The following is a 19,207-nucleotide window of genomic DNA, read 5'->3' on the forward strand; positions in this document are numbered from 1 at the left end:
TTTGATCTGAGAACAGCTGCTGGGATGAAGTTTCTATTTAAGTGATGAAATGGATCGCAAGGGGGTTGGGGGAGGCGAGAAGCCAGAAGTTCAGCTGTGCACAAAAAGTATGGAGCTGTCCATTAGATTCCGGTGGAAAACAGCTAGAGAAAAGTGAATTCAGGAACCTGAATTTGGAAGGGAGGTCCAAGCTAGAGAGCAGGTGTAAACTTTACATATGACCAACGACTGACCGCACAGGGTTTTAGTTCGAGCTTGAAATGCACGGGAGGCAAAAAGAAAGCTCAGCCGGCCTTTTCGGTGGAGAAAAGTTCCCGCAGCTTTTGGTGAATTCACACACCGGACTCCCCTCTCCAGCCCCGCCCCTCGTGGGCGTGGTCTACTTGCCGCAGGGGGTGGTGGGCGGGGTCAAGAGATACTTCTGGGACATTCCACACTAACCTTTTCTGTGACTGACAGTTGCATTAGCTAGTTGTGATTGGAGGAGAGAAAGAGCGAGAAGGAAGACAGGGAATTTCCCAAAACCTACTCAGGAACACCTCTTCCAAATTGGCCAATGGAAAGCTTCGGGAGGCGGATTCTCTTGGAGGGGATGGGCGGGATATAGTGACTGGCATCTTTACCAACGAATGAAAACGTGGTTGCTGGTTAGCGAAGGCCAATCAAGAGTGAGAAAGCCGGATCCTGGGGCGGGGCTGGAGCTTCGGCAGTTGAACCGCTCGCGAGGAGAGGAGTCCCGGGAGAAGGTGAGAGGCGGCCGGGGACCGTGGAGCTCCGGGCAGGGGGCTCCTAGGTGAAGAGTGGGCTATGGAGGGCACCTGGCCCGGCAGTGTGGGCGTAGGGAGAGGGGTTCCCAGTAACACGGATAGGAGCTCGAATGAGAGGTCAGGGGGCCGAGGGTGAGTATGTAATGGGGGGGGGAGTTGTAAGAAGGGTCTTGAATGGTGGGGGGGGGGGTGAAGTTGTAATTCAGGAGATCGCAGAATAGCGAGAGCCCCTCTTGTAATCAGTCCAGAGCTGCGTTTAACGTGTGTGTGTTTTGGGGGTGGAGGTTGGATTTAGGGCCTGGCACTAGCTAGGCAGGGCGCTCCACCACTTGAGCCACACATTCCCAACTGCTAACTCTTCATCATCTACCATTTGGTGGGTTCTGGCTTGGCATGGTGGTGGCAAGTGTGTAATCCCAGCACTCAGGAGATGAAGGTTGGGGAATCCTGAGTTTGAGGACAGCCTGGGCTACACCGAGAGATAGAGGGGGGAAAATGTGTTGAGTTCTGACCTCAGATTGCTCTAGTTTGGATCTTGGTTCTGTCCCTGGCCCTGCTTCTGTAGGAGCTGTTGGTGAATTTAAACCCGTGCCTGAGTTTGGAGTTTCATCGTTGATGGAGTTGACCTCATTGTTTGTCTTTCTAGATCATTCAATTTGAAACGTCACTTTTTTTCTCTCTTCTGTCATGGAGTTTGAACTCAGGGCTTGGGCACTGTCCCTGAGCTGTTTGGCTCAAGGCTGGCACTCTACTACTTAGAGCCACAGTTCCATTTCCGGTTTTCTGGTGGTTAATTGGAGATAAGAGTCTTATAGACATTTCTGCCCGGCTTGGCTTTGAACCTCCATCCACAGATCTCAGCCTCCGGAATAGGTAGGGATTACAGGTGTGAGCCACCAGTGTTCGGCCTGCTTCACACTCTTTACCTTTGTCTCTTTCTGCCCTGATCTCTGCCCTGAATTCCATACTCCTGTATCCAATGGCCCACTTTTCTCTTTATTTTTTTTCCCTTTTTTTGCCGGACCTGAGGCTTGAACTCTGAACATGGTCCCTGTCCCTCAGCTCTTCAGCTCAAGGCTAGCTCTCTACCACTTGAACCACAGTGCCACTTCCGGTTATGTGGTATTGAGGAAAGGAACCCAGGGTTTCATGAATGCTAGGCAATCACTCTACCACTAAGCCACATTCCCGCCCACCCCACTCTTCTCTTATTGGGAGTTCAACTGACATTCAGTCTTTTTTTGGGGGGGGGTCCAGTCGTAGGGCCTGAACTCTGGGCCTGGGCGCTGCCCCTCAGCTCTTCAGCTCAAGGCTAGCGCTCTATCACTTGAGCCACAGCGCCACTTACAGCTTTTTTTCTTTTTGCTTATGTGGTGCTGAGGAATCGAACCCAGGGCCTCATGCATGCAAGGCAAGTGCTCTACCACTGAGCCACCTTCCCAGCCCCTGACATTCAATCTTAAACTTGTGGTTTCCCCACTCAGCGTCCACTCCAAACCCAGCTGATAGCCAATTAGATCTGTAATCCTAGATACTCAAGAGGCCGAGAGCAGAGGATTCAGATCAGCTTCCACCCCAAACCCAGTTAATGGCAGATCACACCTCTAATTCTAGATACTCAGGAGGCTGAGATCTGAAGATTCAAGTTTATAGCCAGTGGGGGCAGAAAATTGTGAGACACTCTTTATCTCTGGGTGATCGGCAAAAAAAAAGCTGGGCTGATGGTATGGCTCAATGGAAGCATCCCTGGGTAGTGCTCCGATCTGCCTGGGCTGTGGGTAGGGGTGCTCAGAGTGAGGGTGCAGAGGGACACCCATGCCATGCCCTGTGTGTGTGGGGTGGGAGGGTATCCTGCGTGACAGTGCCCCTGGGATGTTGCTGGGCTGGAATATGTGGTGGGGGGCAAATGACCAGCAGGAGGAGGTGGTTGGGATGGCGATTTGCCTATAGGGGTGTGGGAATCAGTGGTGTGGTCTTGGAAGAGCCCAACATGGAGGCCTCTCAGCTGTGGCCCTGAGTGAGGGCAGGGGAAGAGCCAGCACAGCAGAACTGCCCTCCTTCATGAAAGATGGAGATTGAGTGCCTGTGTGTAGCGTTGGGAATCACTGGGGTCAGTGGATAGACCAGAGAGGATGCTTGCCTGCTGGCTGGCTGGGAGTGATGTCATCAGACTGAATGACTGGCAAGAGTGAGCCTTGAAGGCATGGCTGGGATTTGGAGTTAGGAGGCTGAGGTGAAGAAGAGGACCCAGCAGAGCCCTGGAACTGGAATGAAGTCAGCTACCAGGATGGGCCACAAGTCACAGAGCGAGGAGGGAGGATGCAGGTAGAGGGCCAGGGCTGGGATGGGGGAGGGGGCTCAGGAGGAGAGGTGGGAAATGTGTGTTTGCAAGGGGGTGGGGCTTTGCATACAATTTGGAGGAGACACTGGAAATTTGAGGATGATCAAAAGTGGGATATGCAGAGCCGGTGCCCGTGGCTCATGCCTATAATCCTAGCTACTCAGGAGGCTGAGCTCTGAGGATTATGGTTCAAAGCCAGCCCGGGCATGAAAGTCCGTGAAACTCTTATCTCCAATAAACCACCAGAAAACCAGAAGTGGCGCTGTGGCTCAAGCAGTAGAACATTCGCCTTGAGCTGAAGAGCTAAGGGACAGCACCCAGGCCCAGAGTTCAAGCCCCACGACTGACAAAAAAAAAAAAGGGGAGTGGGATATGCATGGATTAGAACTGGGCAAATGTGTGTGTGGCAGAGTCCTGACCAGTAGTGTGTGTGTGTGTGAGAGAGAGAGAGAGAAAGAGAGACACACACATGCACACACACACACACACACACACACACACACATACAGATGACACATGACCAACATTCTCTGTCCCCCACAGTGTGGGAGAGTAGGTTGGAGAGGGGATGACTTTGTGGGTAGAGGGGCTGGTTTCTGGGAAACAGCACAAAGGGGAGGTGGAGGTGGCCATGTGGGAGCTGTAGGGACACTTGGCACCTCAGAATGGGGCTCCTTCCTACCTTGATAAGGTAGGAAAGGGAGGGCCCAGTTGGGGATTGGGGTGTGTGGGGATCCTGCTTCAGTTAACCTCCGCAGGGCTTTTCCAATGTCTTAGTAACCTGTAATGTTTTGGTAACCTGGATTGTGGGGTAGCTGATTGGCCCATGAAGTGTGAGGGGCGGGGCCTGGACTGCCCAGCGGTCAGAGAATGAAGGACACATTGAAATGTTAGCAACAAGATCTGGGATTACCAATTGATACCGCAGAACTCCCAGAACATGAAGGCATAATTGTTAGGGGCCCCTAGATTTCATGTAGCCTTTCAAAAAGCACCTTAGACTCACCCCTCAAAGTTAAGAGCTCTGATGTAGACACAGAGAGGTACCTGGGACCTGTGGGCTCAAGCAAAGGTCCTTGGACCTCTGACAAAGGGGATCTGTGGATGGATTTAGGGACTGGTATCCTAGGAGCCCCTAATATTATTTGCAAAAGCTTGTAGGTCTAAGCCTGGCACCAATGGCTCATGCCTGTAATCCTAGCTACTCAGGAGGCTGAGATCTGAGGATCACAGTTCAAAGCCAGCCTGAGCAGGAAAGTCCATGAGACTCGTATCTCCAATTAACCACCAGAAAACCGGAAGTGGCTCTGTGACTCAAGCAGTAAAGCCCTCCCTTGCCTTGAGCTGAATAGCTGAGGGACAGCGCCTAGGCCCTGAGTTTAGGCCCCAAGACTGACAAAAACAAAAACAAAAATCCTGTAGGTCTGTTTATTTTGGAAGAGTCCAAAAACCTTGTTAGATATTCAAATACTGAAGTACTTTGGACAGGTTAAAAAAAATCACAGACCTTGAGTTGTGGTGCTTCTCTTTGCTGTCCATGGGACAGTGCTGGCAGTGTGAATTATGGAGGGTCTATTTTTGATGAAGCTGCGGGCTCCTTTTGTTGTTGTTGTTGTTGGTTTGTTTTGGTTTTGGTTGGTCATGGGGCTTGAACTCTGGGCCTGGGCACTGTTCCTCAGCTCTTCAGCTCAAGGTGAGCGCTCTACCTCTTGAGCCACAGTACCACTTCCAGTTTTCTGGTGGTTTATTGGAGATAAGAGTCTCATGGACTTTCCTGCCCAGGCTGGCTTTGAACTGTGATCCTCAGATCTCAGCCTCCTGAGTAGCTAGGGTTAGAGGTGTAAGCCACCAGTGCCCAGGTTGCAGCCTCCTTTTCTTGCGCAGCCTCAGATTCCCCATTCATATCCTGGAGACTGAGTATGTTAAAGGTATAATGTGGTTTCTCTCAGCACTCTCCCAGCCCTAGGCTGTCACCCAATTATGGCTAGGAACTCTGGCCCATGGAGAGGTTAAGTAAGGATGGAAACCCAGGCAGCCAGGGACCTTGTTGTGAACCGCCATCTACAATCCTGGGGGGAGGGCAGAGGTCTGATCCTCCCCCAGCCCAGCCGTTTGTAATGGGTTTCTTCACAATTGTAACTCTTGCTATTAAGGTTGGGTGTTTATACTCACAGGACTGAGGAATCACTGCTTAATTCAGTGCAAATGAGCTCAGGGTATCATCGGTTGCTGGATCTGGAGTTCTTTTTTTTTTTTTTTTTTTTTTGGGTCCGGTCGTGGGGCCTGAACTCTGGGCCTGGGCGCTATCCCTCAGCTCTTCAGCTCAAGGCTAGCACTCTACCACTTGAGCCACAGTGCCACTTCCGGCTTTTTTCTTTTTGCTTATGTGGTGCTGAGGAATCGAACCCAGGGCCTCAGGCATGCAAGGCAAGTGCTCTACCACTGAGCCACCTTCCCAGCCCCAAAACTTTTTTTTTTTTTTTTGGGTCCGGTCATGGGGCCCGAACTCTGGGCCTGGGCACTGTCCCTCAGCTCTTCAGCTCAAGGCTAGTGCTCTACCACTTGAGCCACCACTTCCAGCTTTTTGGATCTGGAGTTCTTTCTCCATCCAGATGACTACCCAGTTCCCTCACTCACCCCCTTCAGCTCTGCTCAGATGTCCCCTCTGAGCCCCAGCACTGATGGTCCCCCCTTTCCAGTTTGCCCTCAAGTCCTTCTCCCAAAGTGCCTTGGCTGATGAGTGATGGATGACATGTGGTGGATGAGGAGGTGCATCCTGGGCCTGTCAGCTCCAGAGTCTGGGTCCTCAGTCCCTCCACCCCCTTGCCTTCTCCAGTGACGGGGCCCATGGACCAGCCAGCTGGCCTGCAGGTGGACTATGTCTTCCGTGGTGTGGAGCATGCAGTGCGCATGGTGGTTTCTGGGCAGGTACTGGAGCTGGAGGTGGAGGACCGCATGACGGCTGACCAGTGGCGGGGCGAGTTCGATGCCAGCTGTGAGTATGGCACTGTGGGGTGGGCTTACCTCTCCCCCCACTGGGATCAGCTGCTCCCCGGAAGATGAAGCCAACCAATGAGACAGATGATAGTCCCTCCTCTCGCCTTTCCAAGGTGGGGAGGGGTGGAGGCCCTATTTCCTCAGGCCACAAGAACCAAAGGTGGGGAATGAGGAAGACCTTGGATGCTTGGCCCTTAGCCGGGGCAAATGGTCAGACTTCAAGAGAGATTTTTTTTTCTTTTTCTTTTTGTCGGTTGTGGGGCTTGAATTGGGGGCCTGAGCCCAGTCCCTGAGCTCTTCGGCTCAAGGCAAGCGCGCTACTACTTGAGCCAGAGGACCACTTCCAGTTTTCTGGTGGTTAATCGGAAATAAGAGTTTCACAGACTTTCCTGCCCGGGCTGGCTTTGAACCATGATCCTCAGATCTCAGCCTCCTGAGTAGCTAGGATGACAGGTGTGAACTGCGGGTGCCTGGCTTAGAGAGACTTTTCTTCCCACCTAGTCATTGAAGACCTGACTCACAAGACAGGGAACTTCAAGCAGTTCAGTATCTTCTGTAACATGATGGAGTCGGCTCTCACCCACGTAAGGAGCTGGGGGAGGGAGAGGGAGGATGCTGGTCCCCAGAGTGCTTGGTGATGCTAGGGGAGGGCTCTCTTGACCAGACTCCTGGGGGAGATGTCTTCTGTTTCATGAAGAGACCAGGCTTTCTCATCTTTCTCAAATACAAATGGTTTATTATGAGTTGGATGATGATTACTCTTATATAGAATATTCAGAGCCAGGCTCTGGTGGCTCACACCTGTAACCCTAGCTACTCTGGAGGCTGAGATCTGAAGACCACCTTCAAAGCCAGCCTGGGCAGAAAAGTCCATGAGACTCTTATCTCCAATAAACTATCCCCAAAAAGCTGGAAGTGGCACTTTAGCTCAAGTAGTAGAGAGTTAGTCTTAAGCAAAAGGAGCTCAGGGACTGTGCCCAGGACCTGAGTTCAAGCCCCAAGACTGGCACAAAAAAAAAAGCCAGGTGCCAGTGGCTCATACCTGAAATCCTAGCTACTCAGGAGTCTGAGCTCTAAGGATCCCAGTTCAAAGCTAGCCCAGGCAGAGAAGTCCATGAAACTTTTATCTCTAATAAACCACTCAGAGACTGGAAGTGGTGCTGTGGCTTAATTGGTAGAACACTCACCCTGAGCTGAAGAACTCAGGGACAGTGCCCAGGCCCACTGTGCAAGCCCCATAACTGACAAAAAAATGGGGGAGGGGGGAAGGGCGAGGCTAGGAAGGTGGCTCAGTGGTAGAGTGCTTGCCTTGCAAGCATGAAGCCCTGGGTTTGATTCCTTAGCACCAAATAAGAAAAAGCCGGAAGTGGCGTTGCAGCTCAAGTGGTAGAGCACTAGCCTTGAGCTGAAGGGCTGAGGGATAGTGCCCAGGCCCAGAGTTCAGGCCCCATGACCGGCAAAAAGAGAGAGAGAGAGAAAATGTAAATCTAAACTTTTTTTTTTTTTGGGTCCGGTCATGGGACCTGAACTCTGGGCCTGGGCGCTGTCCCTCAGCTCTTCAGCTCAAGGCTAGCGCTCTACCACTTGAGCCACAGCACCACTTCCGGCTTTTTTCTTTTTGCTTATGTGGTGCTGAGGGATCGAACCTAGGGCCTCATGCATGCAAGGCAAGCGCTCTACCCTGAGCCACCTTCCCAGCCCTAAACATTTTTATTTTTTGATTTTTTGCCCATCCTGGGGCTTGAAACCTGGGCCTGGGCCCTGTCCTGAAGCTTCTTTTTTGCTCAAGGCTAGTGCTCTACCATTTAAATCACAGTGCCACTTCCAGCTTCTTCTGAGTAGTTTTTATTGAAGATAAGAATCTCATGGACTTTTCTGCCTGGGCTGGCTTCAAACCGTGATCCTCAGATCTCAGCCTCCTAAGTAGCTAGATTACAGGCATGGGGCACTTACTTGTGCCTGGCTAACATTTTAATGCATAATATATTTTCCAAAACCAAAACTTGGAGATGTATCATCATTTCACATTTGAGTTGTTGTGGGTCGTGGGACTTGACCTCAGGGCCTGGGCTTGTCCCTGAGCTCTTTTTTGCTCAAGGCTAGTGCTCTACCACTTTGAGCTACAACTCCACTTGCAGTTTTCTGGTGGTTTAATTGTAGATAAGAGTTTCATAGACTTTCCTGCTGGCTTTGAACCTCAGTACTCAAATCTCAGTCTTCCAGGTAGCTAGGATGATAGACGTGAGCTGCCAGTCTCTGGCTCATTTTACATTTTTGTTGGCTGCTCAGGTTGGAATCTGATGCCTCAGCCCTTCCAAGTCTTTTTATTTTCTGGTTTAGCTGAATGCCAGTGGCTTACCCCTATAATCCTAACTTCTCATGAGGCTGAGATCAGAGGATCACAGTGTAAGGCCAGCCTGGACAGAAAAGCTGTTGAGACTCTTTCTTCAAAATCCTCATCAAAATGCCAGGCTGAAAGTGTGCTCAAATGATAGAATACCAGTTGACTAAGTATAGACCCTTGAGTTCAAGCCTCAGTACTAAAGAAGAATACAAAAGTCTTTGCTTTAAAATAGAACGCCAGCCAGGCGCTGGTGGCTCACGCCTGTAATCCTAGCTACTCAGGAGGCTGAGATCTGAGGATCGTGGTTCAAAGCCAGCCCTGGCAAGAAAGACCATGAGACTCCTATCTCCAATAAACCACCAGAAAACCAGAAGTGGCGCTGTGGCTCAAGTGGTAGAGCACTCGCCTTGAGCTGAAGAGCTGAGGGACAGCGCCCAGGCCCAGAGTTCAAGCCCCACGACCGACAAAAAAAAAAAAAAAATAGAACGCCATTGGATTTGCATGTAATTTTTTTTTTTTTGGTCGGTCATGGGGCTTGAACTCTGGGCCTGAGTGCTCTCCCTCAGCTCTTCAGCTGAAGGCGAGTGCTCTACACTTGAGCCACAGTGCCAATTCCAGTTTTCCAGTGGCTCATTGGAGATAAAGAGTCTCACAGCCTTTCCTGCCCAAGCTAGCTTTGAACTGTGATCTTCAGATCTCAGCTTCCTGAGTAGCTAGGATAACAGGTGTGAGCCCCTGGCACCCAGCTTGCATGTACTTTTCTTGTGTTCGGTCTGTTGTGATATGCTTTGGTTGAAAAATATATAGGAAAATACTGCTTTACACCCATGTGAGGGAAGTAAAAGGAGAACTGTAATATTGAACATTGTAGTTAACTGCACCCTCTTGGGTGCAGCTGGCTTGGTTCCCACCAGGGGGCAGCATTGTCACCTGCAGGTTTGCTATCACCTTTCCCCCATCCCCACCCCCAATGAAAAGGGCACATATCTGTGTCTGTGTTAGAATCATTTTGGGCCTTATGGACTCCGGAGAGGGTCTTGGGGACCCTCCACCCCCCAGAGATTGGATGGGGACAGTTCATTCCTCCCTATCCTCAACAGAGCAGCGAGTCGGTCACCCTGGACCTGCTGACCTACACAGACCTGGAGACCCTTCGGAGTCGCAAGCTGGGGGGCCGCCCCAGCACGCTGGCCCCCAGATCAGCCCAGCTCAACTCCAAGCGCTACCTCATCCTCATCTACTCCGTGGAGTTTGACAGGTGGGCAGGGGCCACCAGCCATGCCTTTGGAGTCCTTGCTGTGGGAGTACAAGTAGTAAAATAAGCATTACCAGTTAATTTAAACAAATATACTTGACCACATCTAGATGAGCTGGCAGTTCTTCAACATTTCCCTTAGGGATTCAGACTCTTCTTTTTGCTTTTAATTTCCTATATCACTCCTAACATGTTGATTTTGTGAGCCTGTATTTGTCTTCTATTGGACATCCAGCTATTGCACCTGTAGCAACGCAGCCAGAAGAGGCTCAAGCTGTGTTTGCTAATTGAATGAATCTGATTTTTTTTTTTTTTGGTCAGTCTTGGGACTTGAATTCAGGGCCTGGGCATTTTCCCTGAGCTCTTTTGCTTAAGCCTAGTGCTCTACCACTTGAGCCATAGCACCACTTACAGTTTTTCTGGTGGTTCATTGGAGCTAATAGTCTCACAGCACTTGCCTACCAGAGCTGGCTTTGAACAGAGATCCTGAGATCTCAGCCTCCCAAGTAGCTAGGATGAAAGGCATGAGCCATCAGTACCTGGCTGAATCTGCTGATTTTTATCAGGGAAACCAAAATGTTTGGGGGCTGGGATGGTGGCTCAGTGGTATAGTGCTTACCATGCATGCATGAGGCCCTGGGTTCAATTCCTCAGCACCACATAAACAGAAAAAGCCAAAAGTGGTGCTGTGGCTCAAGTGGTAGAGCGCTAGCCTTAAGCTGAAGAGCTGAGGGACAGTGCCCATGCCCAGAGTTCAGGCCCACGACTGACCAAAAAAAAAAAAAAAATGTTCCCACAGTATTTGGCTAGAAGAGTTCAAGTGAAAAGGATGCTGGGAAAAGGATCTGGCAGGCAGCAGGGAGTGGCTGGAGTATCTGCTAATAAGTAGCTCCTGGGTTATCAGGTGGGAAGTTCCCTGGCCTGAGTGAATTGTAGGTGGTTGAGTATGCCTGAAAAGAACTAAGAGGGGGCTGGGAAGGTAGCTCAGTGGTAGAGCGCTTGCCTTGCATGCCTGAGGCCCTGGGTTCGATTCCTCAGCACCACATAAGCAAAAAGAAAAAAGTGGAAGTAGTGCTGTAGCTCAAGTAGTAGAGTGCTAGCCTTGAGCTGAAGAGCTGAGGGACAGCGCCCAGGCCCAGAGTTCAGGCCCCATGACCGGACCCAAAAAAAAAAAAAAAAAAGAACCCAGAACTTCGGTGGGGTATTTAAATATTACACCCCTCCTCCCAGCCAAGGGGTGTCAGGGCAAGCCAAGCCCATTCTCTCACAGAGCTCTGGTGTTTTCTACAGGGGACACAATGCCAGTCTACTCCAGCAGGTGACAAGGACATTGCTTGCTACTACACCTGGGATCCCTGTCCCAGTGCCCTCAGGCTGCATACATTAGAGACTTTTGGGGTGAAGCACAGATGGAGTAAGGGGCGGGCAAGGATGTCCACCAGGACAGCATTAGAATGGGAGTTGGGGCCTGTGTTGTCCTGCTCACTGGTATTCTCTGCACCCTGCTATTTTCCTGGGGTAGATTCTTAGTCTCTGAGATGCCACGATTTTAATCCCCCTCCTCAGGATTCACTACCCGCTGCCCCTCCCGTACCAGGGCAAGCCAGACCCTGTGGTTCTCCAGGGCATCATCCGCTCACTGAAGGAGGAGCTGAGCCGCCTTCGAGGGCTGGATGGCCAGAACACCCGGGACACGAGGGACTCGAGGGAGACGAGGGAGACGGAGATCTGGCACCTGCGGGAGCAGTGAGTCTGGGAGGGGCATGTCCCATCATGCACTGCGGAGACTCCACGTGCACCTACTCTGGCTGCCCCTCCTTAGCTCTCTGGTTCTGGGCCTGCCTTTTTTGTGTGTGAATGTGCTAGACTTGGGGCTTGAACTCAGGGCCTGGGTATTGTCCCTTAGGTATTGCACGCAAGGCTGATGCTCTACCACTTGAGCTATATATAGAGCTCCATTTCTGGCTTTTTGGTGGTTAATTAGAGATGAGTTTCTTGGACTTTCTTGTTCTGGCTGGCTTTGAACCATAGTCCTCAGATCTCAGCCTCCTGAGTAGCTAGCTAGCATTGTAGGTGTGAGTCACTGCTGCCCAGCTAGGTTGTAATAATTTTTTAATAGAACAGCTTGAGAACAGATGGCATCTTTATAAATAGTGAGTATTCCAGACTATAAAGAGAGTATCTCTGTTTATTTGGGTTTTATTTAATGACTCAGTAATATTCTGTCACACTTTTTGTAGATTTTACCCATCTTGGTGGACTTTTTTTTTTTTTTTTGTCAGTCGTGGGGCTTGAACTCTGGGCTTGGGCACTGTCCCTGCGCTCTTCAGCTCAAGGTGAGTGCTCTACTGCGTGAGTCACAATGCCACTTCCGGTTTTTGAGTGGTTTATTGGAGATAAGAGTCTCACGGACTTTCCTGCCCTGGCTGGCTTTGAACTGTGATCCTTAGATCTCAGCCTCCTCAGTAGCTAGTATTACAGGGGTGAATCACCAGTGCTGGGCTTGGTGGACTTTTGTGTGTTCTTTAAATAAATATGCATTACATTGATATTTGCATGATTGATTTTATATTATTACATATTCATCTAATTAGATCCTTTTTAATTTTTTTAGTGTTTGTAATCATTGTTTGACATCACTGATTAATCCTCCATTCTTGTCTTTTTTTTGGGGGGGGGGGTCCGGTCGTGGGACCTGAACTCTGGGCCAGGGTGCTGTCCCTCAGCTCTTCAGCTCAAGGCTAGTGCTCTACCACTTGAGCCACAGCGCCACTTCCGGCTTTTTTCTTTTTTCTTTTTGCTTATGTGGTGCTGAGGAATCAAACCCAGGGCCTCAGGCATGCAAGGCAAGTGTAAGTGCCCTACCACTGAGCCACCTTCCCAGCCCCATGTCTTTTTTTTTAAGTGAAAGTCTTAGAGCTTAAACTCAGAGCCAGGGCATTGTCCTTCAGTTTTTGTGCTCAAGGCTAGCACTCTACTACTGGAGCCACAGTTCTACTTCCAGTTTTTTGGGGAATAGTTTATTGGAGTCTCATAGACTTTCCTGTCTAGGCTGGCTTTGAACCTTGATACTCATATCTCAGCTTCCTGAGTAGATAGGATGACAGGCCTGAGCCACAAGTGCCTGGCTTCCTTGGGTTCTGATGATGGTTTTCTTAAACTTTTTTTGCTATCATAAATAGAGCTGGCGCAGCTGGGTGTGTTGGTGCACACTGCAATCCCAGTACTCGTGGGCTGGAGGCAGGAGGATCTATCTACATTGAGACCCTGGCTCAAAAAACAAAACAGCTAATTAAGCAGCTAATTAAGTGTTTGGAACATGATAGTGAATTGGTCAGACTTGAATTTAATAGAGTCCAATAGTGAGTGGAAGACAGACCTGGCTGAGGGCGGGGGGAGGATGGACCCCAGCGCTGCTGCCGAGGTTGATGAGATCTGTTTGATCCAGGCTGAGCACAGCTGTGTTTCTCCCCTCCCCTCTGCAAAGGGGTAGGGTTTGTGTGTGAGGCGGGCTCTCCTCCACCTGGTGGGTGGGGTGGGGTGGGGATGTGTCGCACCCCTCCTCCCACAGAAGGGATGGTAAGACCTTGATCGCCCTCTACCAGGTGTGGGGAGACCTTGTTCCCCCCTGGTCGGGAGGAGACAGGAGCCTTGCCCACTCCTGGCAGGGAATGGGGATGCGGCACCATTCCAGCCCTCCCTCCTCCCTCCTCTCTCCTCCCTCCTCCCTCCTCCCTCCTCCCTCCTCCTAGGGTGTCACGCCTGGCCGCAGAGAAGCGAGAGCTGGAGGCCCAGCTGGGCCGCTCCCGGGAGGAGGCGCTGGCGGCCCGGGCCGCGCGCCAAGAGGCCGAGGCGCTACGCGGGGTGGTGCGGGGCCTGGAGCTGGAGCTACGGCAGGAGCGGGGCTTCGTGCACCAGACCTCGACCCGCCGCAGCCAGGACTGCCACCGCCTGGCCAAGGAGGTGAGGGGCGGGCGGGCTGATGGGCGGATGGGGCCCTAGCTTGGATTCTCATCCCTGGGCTCCACCTTGCGAGGGGCGTGGACTTGGGCCTGGAACGGAGCCCCTGATCTCCTCCTCCATCCTCACAGCTCGAGGAGGTGAAGGCATCGGAGCGGAGCCTGAGAGCCCGGCTAAAGACGCTCCACGCGGAGCTGGCCTCGTACAAGAGGGGGTAAGGGTGGGCTCAGGGTGGGCGGAGACAGGGAGATTAGATGGGCGGGGACTGGAGGAGGGCGGGCTGTGGTAGGCTCCGTGGGTGGGCGGGCTTGGCGTGGGCGGAGACAGGGAGATGAGATGGGCGGGGACTGGAGGAGGGCGGGCTGTGGTAGGCTCTGTGGGTGGGCGGGCTTGGTGTGGGCGGAGACAGGGAGATGAGATGGGCGGGACCGGAGGGGGCTGCGGTAGGCTTCTTGGGTGGGCGGGCTCGGGGTGGGCGGGGACAGGGAGATGAGATGGGCGGGGACCGGAGGGGGCTGCGGTAGGCTTCTTGGGTGGGCGGGCTCGGGGTGGGCGGGGACAGGGAGATGAGATGGGCGGGGACCGGAGGGGGCTGCGGTAGGCTTCTTGGGTGGGCGGGCTCGGGGTGGGCGGGGCCTGATGAACTGCTGAGGCATGGGAATTGGGCTACTAATTGTGGGCGGGGTCTGAGGTTTTCTTGAGTCTCCGGGAGCCAGGTGATCAGGTGATGTTTCCTCACCGTTGGGGTCACCGGAACCCAGCGGGAATGATTGGGGTTCAAGGACAAAAAGGCGTCCCTGAGGCGTGGGCTCGGGCGGGCGGGAAAGTGACCAAGGTCCTTTGCTCTCAGGAGACGCACTCCGCCGGTGGTGCCGCCCGCGTCCCGCGAAGAGCGGGCCTCGCTGTCCCGGGAGCGCTCCACGTCTCGGGGTCGCGGGGTCACCCGTTCCTCATCCCGAGAGAGCAGCCGCGGGGCCCGCGGCCGAGGCCGGCCCGCCCGCTCCTCGCCCTCTCCCACAGGTCGGTGCCCGTGCGGTCCTGCCCGGCCCGGGGGGCCCTGCGCGTGACCCCCGCCTCCGCACAGCCCGTTCTGCCCTAGGTAGTCGCGCGCCACGCTTCGACCCCACGGCCTTCGTGAAAGCCAAGGAGAAGAAGCAGAGGGAGATCCGGATGAAGTGAGTGGCCGCGGCCGCTGTCCGCGCCCCTGCCGGCCCCCCCCCCCCCCGTGCCCCGTGCCCAGCCGGGCCCTCTCCTCCCCGCTTCCCAGGCAGCAGCAGCAGCAGCAGCGGAACCGCCGAGGCAGTGGAGGAAGCGGAGACGGACCCTCGGTCTCGTGGTCTCGGCCGACGCGGCCCCCTGCTACCGAGAGGGGCCGAGGGGACGCCGCCAACCGCTCCCGGCACCGCAGCTCCTCGGGTAACCACGGGCCCGACGGGGGGCGCGGGCCTGGGCGGCGGCCCAGGCCCACCGGCTCACCCCGGTCTCCTCTCCCCGCAGTGGACAGCTTCCGCAGCCGCTATTCCTCGGCCAGCTCCGCCAGCGAGCTGGAGGACTTCTCCGAGTCCCTCACCAGAGGGTAACCCTGGCTGCCCAGGGCGGGGCCACCCTCCTGGAGGGGGCAGGGCTTCTGCATTGATTGGTCTTCTTGCCCAGCTTGGGGGCGGGATCCTCTGAACAGGGGCCAGGTGGGAGTGGCCAGGGGCCGGGCCCCGCCCTCCACCCCCTCCACGTGCCTCGATTCTCCATCTTCCCAGCATCCACTCTCGAGCCCGAAGGAAGCCAGCCAGCCCCACACCCTGGAGTGGGCAGGACGTTGTGAGTGACCTCCGTGCCTCCCGGGAATGTCACTGGGGCTCTTGGGTGGAGGGTGGGGGTGGGGGAGGCTGTTTGTGGGTCTTCCTCAATTGGAAAGGCCAGCCCCTCCTTCCAGGCCTGTGTGACCCGGGGCCTCGTTCCCCTGCCCGCCCCCGTGATACCCCACATGTAACTTAATATGTATGCTACTTGGGCCCTGGGTTTGGGGTTCTCGTGTGGGGCAGGTGCCTCCCTGACTCTCCCTCTCCTCCACACCAGAAGCCCAGCCCCCGGGAGCGCAGCGGTCATCAGAAACGCCTGGCCAACTCGGGGGGCTGGGTCCCCATCAAAGGTGAGCATGGGACCCCGGCCGGGCCCTCCCAGTCACACCCATGGGTGTGACCATAGGGCTGACCATGAGGGGTCCGCTTCACACCCCCACGCCTGCGCCCACAGAGTACAGCTCGGACCACCAGGCCGTGGACATGGCTGAGATAGACGCGCGCCTGAAGGCCCTGCAGGAGTACATGAACCGGCTGGACACGCGGTCCTGACGGGCGGGGTGGGGCTGCGCCCCGTCCCCCCAAGCCCCACCCGCCTGCTGGGGGGCGGGGCTTGTGCATTTTGTAAATAAACGTTGGTCCTGGGACCCCTTGGGGTGGTTAATGGGGCCTGAGCCCCCTGGTTTGTGGTTGGTTCCTGGGGAGTGAGTGGGGTTTGCTGGGTGGGGGTCCTGCATGCTCCCCGTGGGGCTGCTGTCATCCAGACCTGCTTGGTGTGGATCCCCGGCTTGTGACCTGAGGCCTTGGGGGTCTGAGCTATGTTGCAATCCGGGCTGGGGTCTCAGGGTCTGCGATCAGGGTGGGGGGAGGGCCCGGGAGAGGGGGCGGTACGCATGGACGGGACCTGCTCATCACTCCCGAGCTGCATGTTTATTGGGGAAGGGGCGGCGGGGCTCCGGTGCCCTCACTTGTGGTAGTGCGGCAGGCTCTGGAGGATGTTGTAGAGCTGATCGCCCGGGGACTGCGTCTGCTGCACGTCCCGGTGGCCTTTGAGCTGGTAGTTGGAGGTCAGGTAGCCGCTGGCCACAGCGCAGTCCAGCAGGCTCCGCAGTGCCCGGATGGAGCGCGGTGGGGGCGCGCGCTCTGTGGGGCACACAGGGTGGGGGGGTCTGATCGGACCCCGCCCTCCGCCCTCCACGCTGCCTCCCTCTCCCCTCCATGCTGTCTCCCCCCTTTCCTCCGTCCCGCCTCCCCCTCCCCTCCATCCCGCTCTCTACCACTTGAGCCACAGCGCCACTTCCGGCTTTTTTCTGTTTGCTTATGTGGTGCTGAGGAATGGAACCCAGGGCCTCAGGCATGCAAGGCAAGCGCTCTACCACTGAGCCACCTTCCCAGCCCTCCCCCCCCCCTCTTTTTTGCCCCACCTCCTTCCCCCTTTACCCCCTCCCTCTGCCCGCCTCCCTCCTCCTCTGCCCCCCTCCCTCTGCCCCGCCTCCCTCCTCCTCTGCCCCCCTCCCTCTGCCCCGCCTCCCTCCTCCTCTGCCCCCTCCCTCTGCCCCGCCTCCCTCCTCCTCTGCCCCCCTCCCTCTGCCCCGCCTCCCTCCCCCCTCCCAACGGTGAGAACAGTGCCGGCTCCCATAGGGCTGGCTGGCGGGGAGACGGCCACTGTGTGGGACCCAGGGGTGCCCTCGGCAAGCACCCTGGTCCCGCGCTGGGCACTGGTCTCCCCCCAGGCCTCAGAGTCTGCCCGCAGGGCTCACCAGGACCTTCTCTAGCCCCCCACTAGCCCAGGGGGAGGTGGGGCTGGGAACTCCAACTTACCCCCCTTGCACCAGGCGCCACTCACAAGACCCCTGCCCCCCCTCCCCCGCGCCACGCACCCATGTAGTTGCCCATGAAGGTGATGCCGATGGCGAGGGAGTTCCAGGCAGGACCAGAGTGGGCGCCCTTGGTGCGCCAGCCGCGGCCCTCGTACACCAGGCCATCTTCTCCGATCAGGAAGCTGGGCGGGAGGCCCGGCCGGTGAGCGCCTGAGGGCTGGGGGGGGGAGGCTCCCCCCCATTTCCCAGCACCCCCCACGCCCCAGCACCCAAGCCAGCAGGGCACTGCAGCTGCCGGCCTCACACCCCGAAGCCGAGAAGGGGAATCCACTTTTCCATAAAGCAATTCATTGACTTTTTCTTGTGGTTGGGGATAGGGTCTCATGACACAGCCTGACTTGGTGGTGAACTTGGTATCCACCTGCCTCTGCCTTTTGAGCGCTGGGATTACAGGTGTGCCCTACTGCACCTGGCCTGGGGTACCAGGTTCCTCGGTCTCCATGGAGGATGGGAGTGTCCGAGCCTGGAGCCTGGGGCCTAGATCGGATGAATGAACGGTCAACTCTGGAGCTGGAAGGGCTAGGGAAAGCCCTGTAGCTTCTAGGTTTTTCTGAGTTGGCTATACTGAGGCAATCTAGGGTGGGGCCTGGTAACCTGCATTTCCAGTAAGTTCTCCAGGCCATTCCCAAACTTACCTTGGCCCAAGTTCAAATGTTCCCTCTTTCCTGGAACCCCACCTGTTATGCTGAGAAGAAAGTTGGAGCCTCCCCTCCCTAGCAAAAAAAGGTTCTCCCTGCACCCCCTGAGGCCCTGTCCCCTCCAACCCTGCTCACCTCTTTCCCCCATCCTTCAGGACCAGGGCCCTGTGTCCCCCACAGAGCCACCTCCAAGGCCTGACACTGGCCCCAGGACTCAGCACCGTGTGCTGGTCCCCAAAAAGCCCAGCCTTTAGAAAGGATCTCTTTATGGAGCTTAAGAGGGCCCTGGAGAAGAAGCCAAGATCTCCTCCCCAAGTTGAGCAAGCTGCGTGGGGTGCAGCAGGGCAAGTCTAGAACCCCGAAGGGCAGGGGTGGAGTGTAGAATGGGTGGCAGAGCACCTGCCTAGCACCATCAAACCTCAGGACGCGCCTTGAGCACCCCGTTCCTGCAGGCCTCACTCACTCACTTGTAGGACACATCACACCAGTCTTTGGTCCGCATGTGGTAGCTCTGGACGTTCTGGACCTGTTGCTCGCACAGGGCTGGGCTGGCGCAGGTGCTGCCGGCGGTGTGGGAGATCACCACAAGGCGGGCAGGCAGTTGCAGGGGATCGACACACTTGGACACCAGGGCCCCCCACTCCCCTCGGGGGACAATGGGGCCACAGCTGCTTCCCAGGCCCAGGAGGGCAAGGAGGGCACAGGCCAACAGCATGTAGGAGCTGGGCATGGCTAGTAGAGCACAGCGGGTTTTGTAGGAGTGTGTGTGTGCCCAGGGCCTGGCTGCCTTTTATCTGCTGGGGCACTGGGGGCAGGGCAGAGCTTGCTTCACATCCTAAGGGAACTTCCTGGGCTTGGCACAGGGGTCCCCAAGTTCAGCTTCCTCCTGGGCAGGGCTGGGTTGAGGCACAGTCTAGGTAGGAAAGGGTGGAGGGTGGCCTGACCATGCCCTGAAGTACTTTGGCATGAGTTTTCCAGAACCCCAGCCAGAATTTGGGCCCTGCTTTGTGTCTTCTGAACACACACACACACACACACACACACACACACACACACACACACACACACACACACACACACACACACACACACACACACACACACACACACACACACACACACACACACACACACACACCAGGAGCAGGGAGCCCCAGGGCTTTGGAATATGGACACACACACACACTCAGGAACAGGGAGCCCCAGGGCTTTAGCTCACTTCCTCCTTT

At 55.3% G+C, this 19,207-nt stretch overlaps 2 protein-coding genes across 5 annotated transcripts; one reads left to right on the forward strand and one right to left on the reverse strand.

Moving 5' to 3' along the window:
• The first annotated feature begins 700 nt into the window (after positions 1–700).
• Positions 701–16,123, forward strand: LOC138811897 (centrosomal protein CCDC61-like). 4 transcript variants are annotated; one of them, XM_069999866.1, is made up of 14 exons: positions 701–746; positions 5,945–6,103; positions 6,607–6,689; positions 9,550–9,707; positions 11,271–11,450; positions 13,457–13,667; positions 13,796–13,878; positions 14,515–14,684; positions 14,764–14,839; positions 14,932–15,080; positions 15,162–15,240; positions 15,419–15,479; positions 15,738–15,810; positions 15,915–16,123. In XM_069999866.1, the coding sequence occupies exons 2-14, from the start codon at positions 5,956–5,958 to the stop codon at positions 16,010–16,012; spliced, it is 1,569 nt and encodes a 522-aa protein (XP_069855967.1). In that variant the 5' UTR covers positions 701–746; positions 5,945–5,955; the 3' UTR covers positions 16,013–16,123. The 4 variants fall into 4 exon arrangements, with proteins under 4 accessions (XP_069855967.1, XP_069855974.1, XP_069855960.1 ...); XM_069999873.1 differs by having other exon boundaries at positions 741–793; XM_069999859.1 differs by lacking the exon at positions 701–746 and adding an exon at positions 810–899.
• A 257-nt stretch (positions 16,124–16,380) lies between these two features.
• LOC138811924 (peptidoglycan recognition protein 1-like) lies at positions 16,381–18,765 on the reverse strand. The gene is made up of 3 exons (XM_069999895.1): positions 18,446–18,765; positions 17,341–17,462; positions 16,381–16,603 (listed from the first exon to the last, which is right to left on the reverse strand). The coding sequence occupies exons 1-3, from the start codon at positions 18,706–18,708 to the stop codon at positions 16,425–16,427; spliced, it is 564 nt and encodes a 187-aa protein (XP_069855996.1). The 5' UTR covers positions 18,709–18,765; the 3' UTR covers positions 16,381–16,424.
• Between the last annotated feature and the right edge of the window lie 442 nt (positions 18,766–19,207).

The sequence above is a fragment of the Dipodomys merriami genome, unplaced genomic scaffold (genome assembly GCF_024711535.1).
Source record: "Dipodomys merriami isolate MVZ:Mamm:240054 unplaced genomic scaffold, mDipMer1.0.p SCAF_106, whole genome shotgun sequence".
In the NCBI taxonomy this organism is placed as follows: domain Eukaryota; kingdom Metazoa; phylum Chordata; class Mammalia; order Rodentia; family Heteromyidae; genus Dipodomys; species Dipodomys merriami.

Excerpts from the sequence above, each read along its gene's own strand:
- LOC138811897 (XM_069999859.1), top strand. The coding sequence starts at position 878 with ATGAGAGGTCAGGGGGCCGAGG. Across the intron at positions 6,104-6,606 it reads GGGCGAGTTCGATGCCAGCT|TCATTGAAGACCTGACTCAC; the intron begins GTGAGTATGGCA and ends CTTCCCACCTAG. Across the intron at positions 15,081-15,161 it reads CCGGCACCGCAGCTCCTCGG|TGGACAGCTTCCGCAGCCGC; the intron begins GTAACCACGGGC and ends CTCTCCCCGCAG.
- LOC138811924 (XM_069999895.1), bottom strand. The coding sequence starts at position 18,708 with ATGCCCAGCTCCTACATGCTGTTGGCCTGTGCCCTCCTTGCCCTCCTG. Across the intron at positions 17,463-18,445 it reads TGGTGTGATGTGTCCTACAA|CTTCCTGATCGGAGAAGATG; the intron begins GTGAGTGAGTGA and ends CCTCCCGCCCAG. Across the intron at positions 16,604-17,340 it reads CTTCATGGGCAACTACATGG|AGCGCGCGCCCCCACCGCGC; the intron begins GTGCGTGGCGCG and ends TGTGCCCCACAG.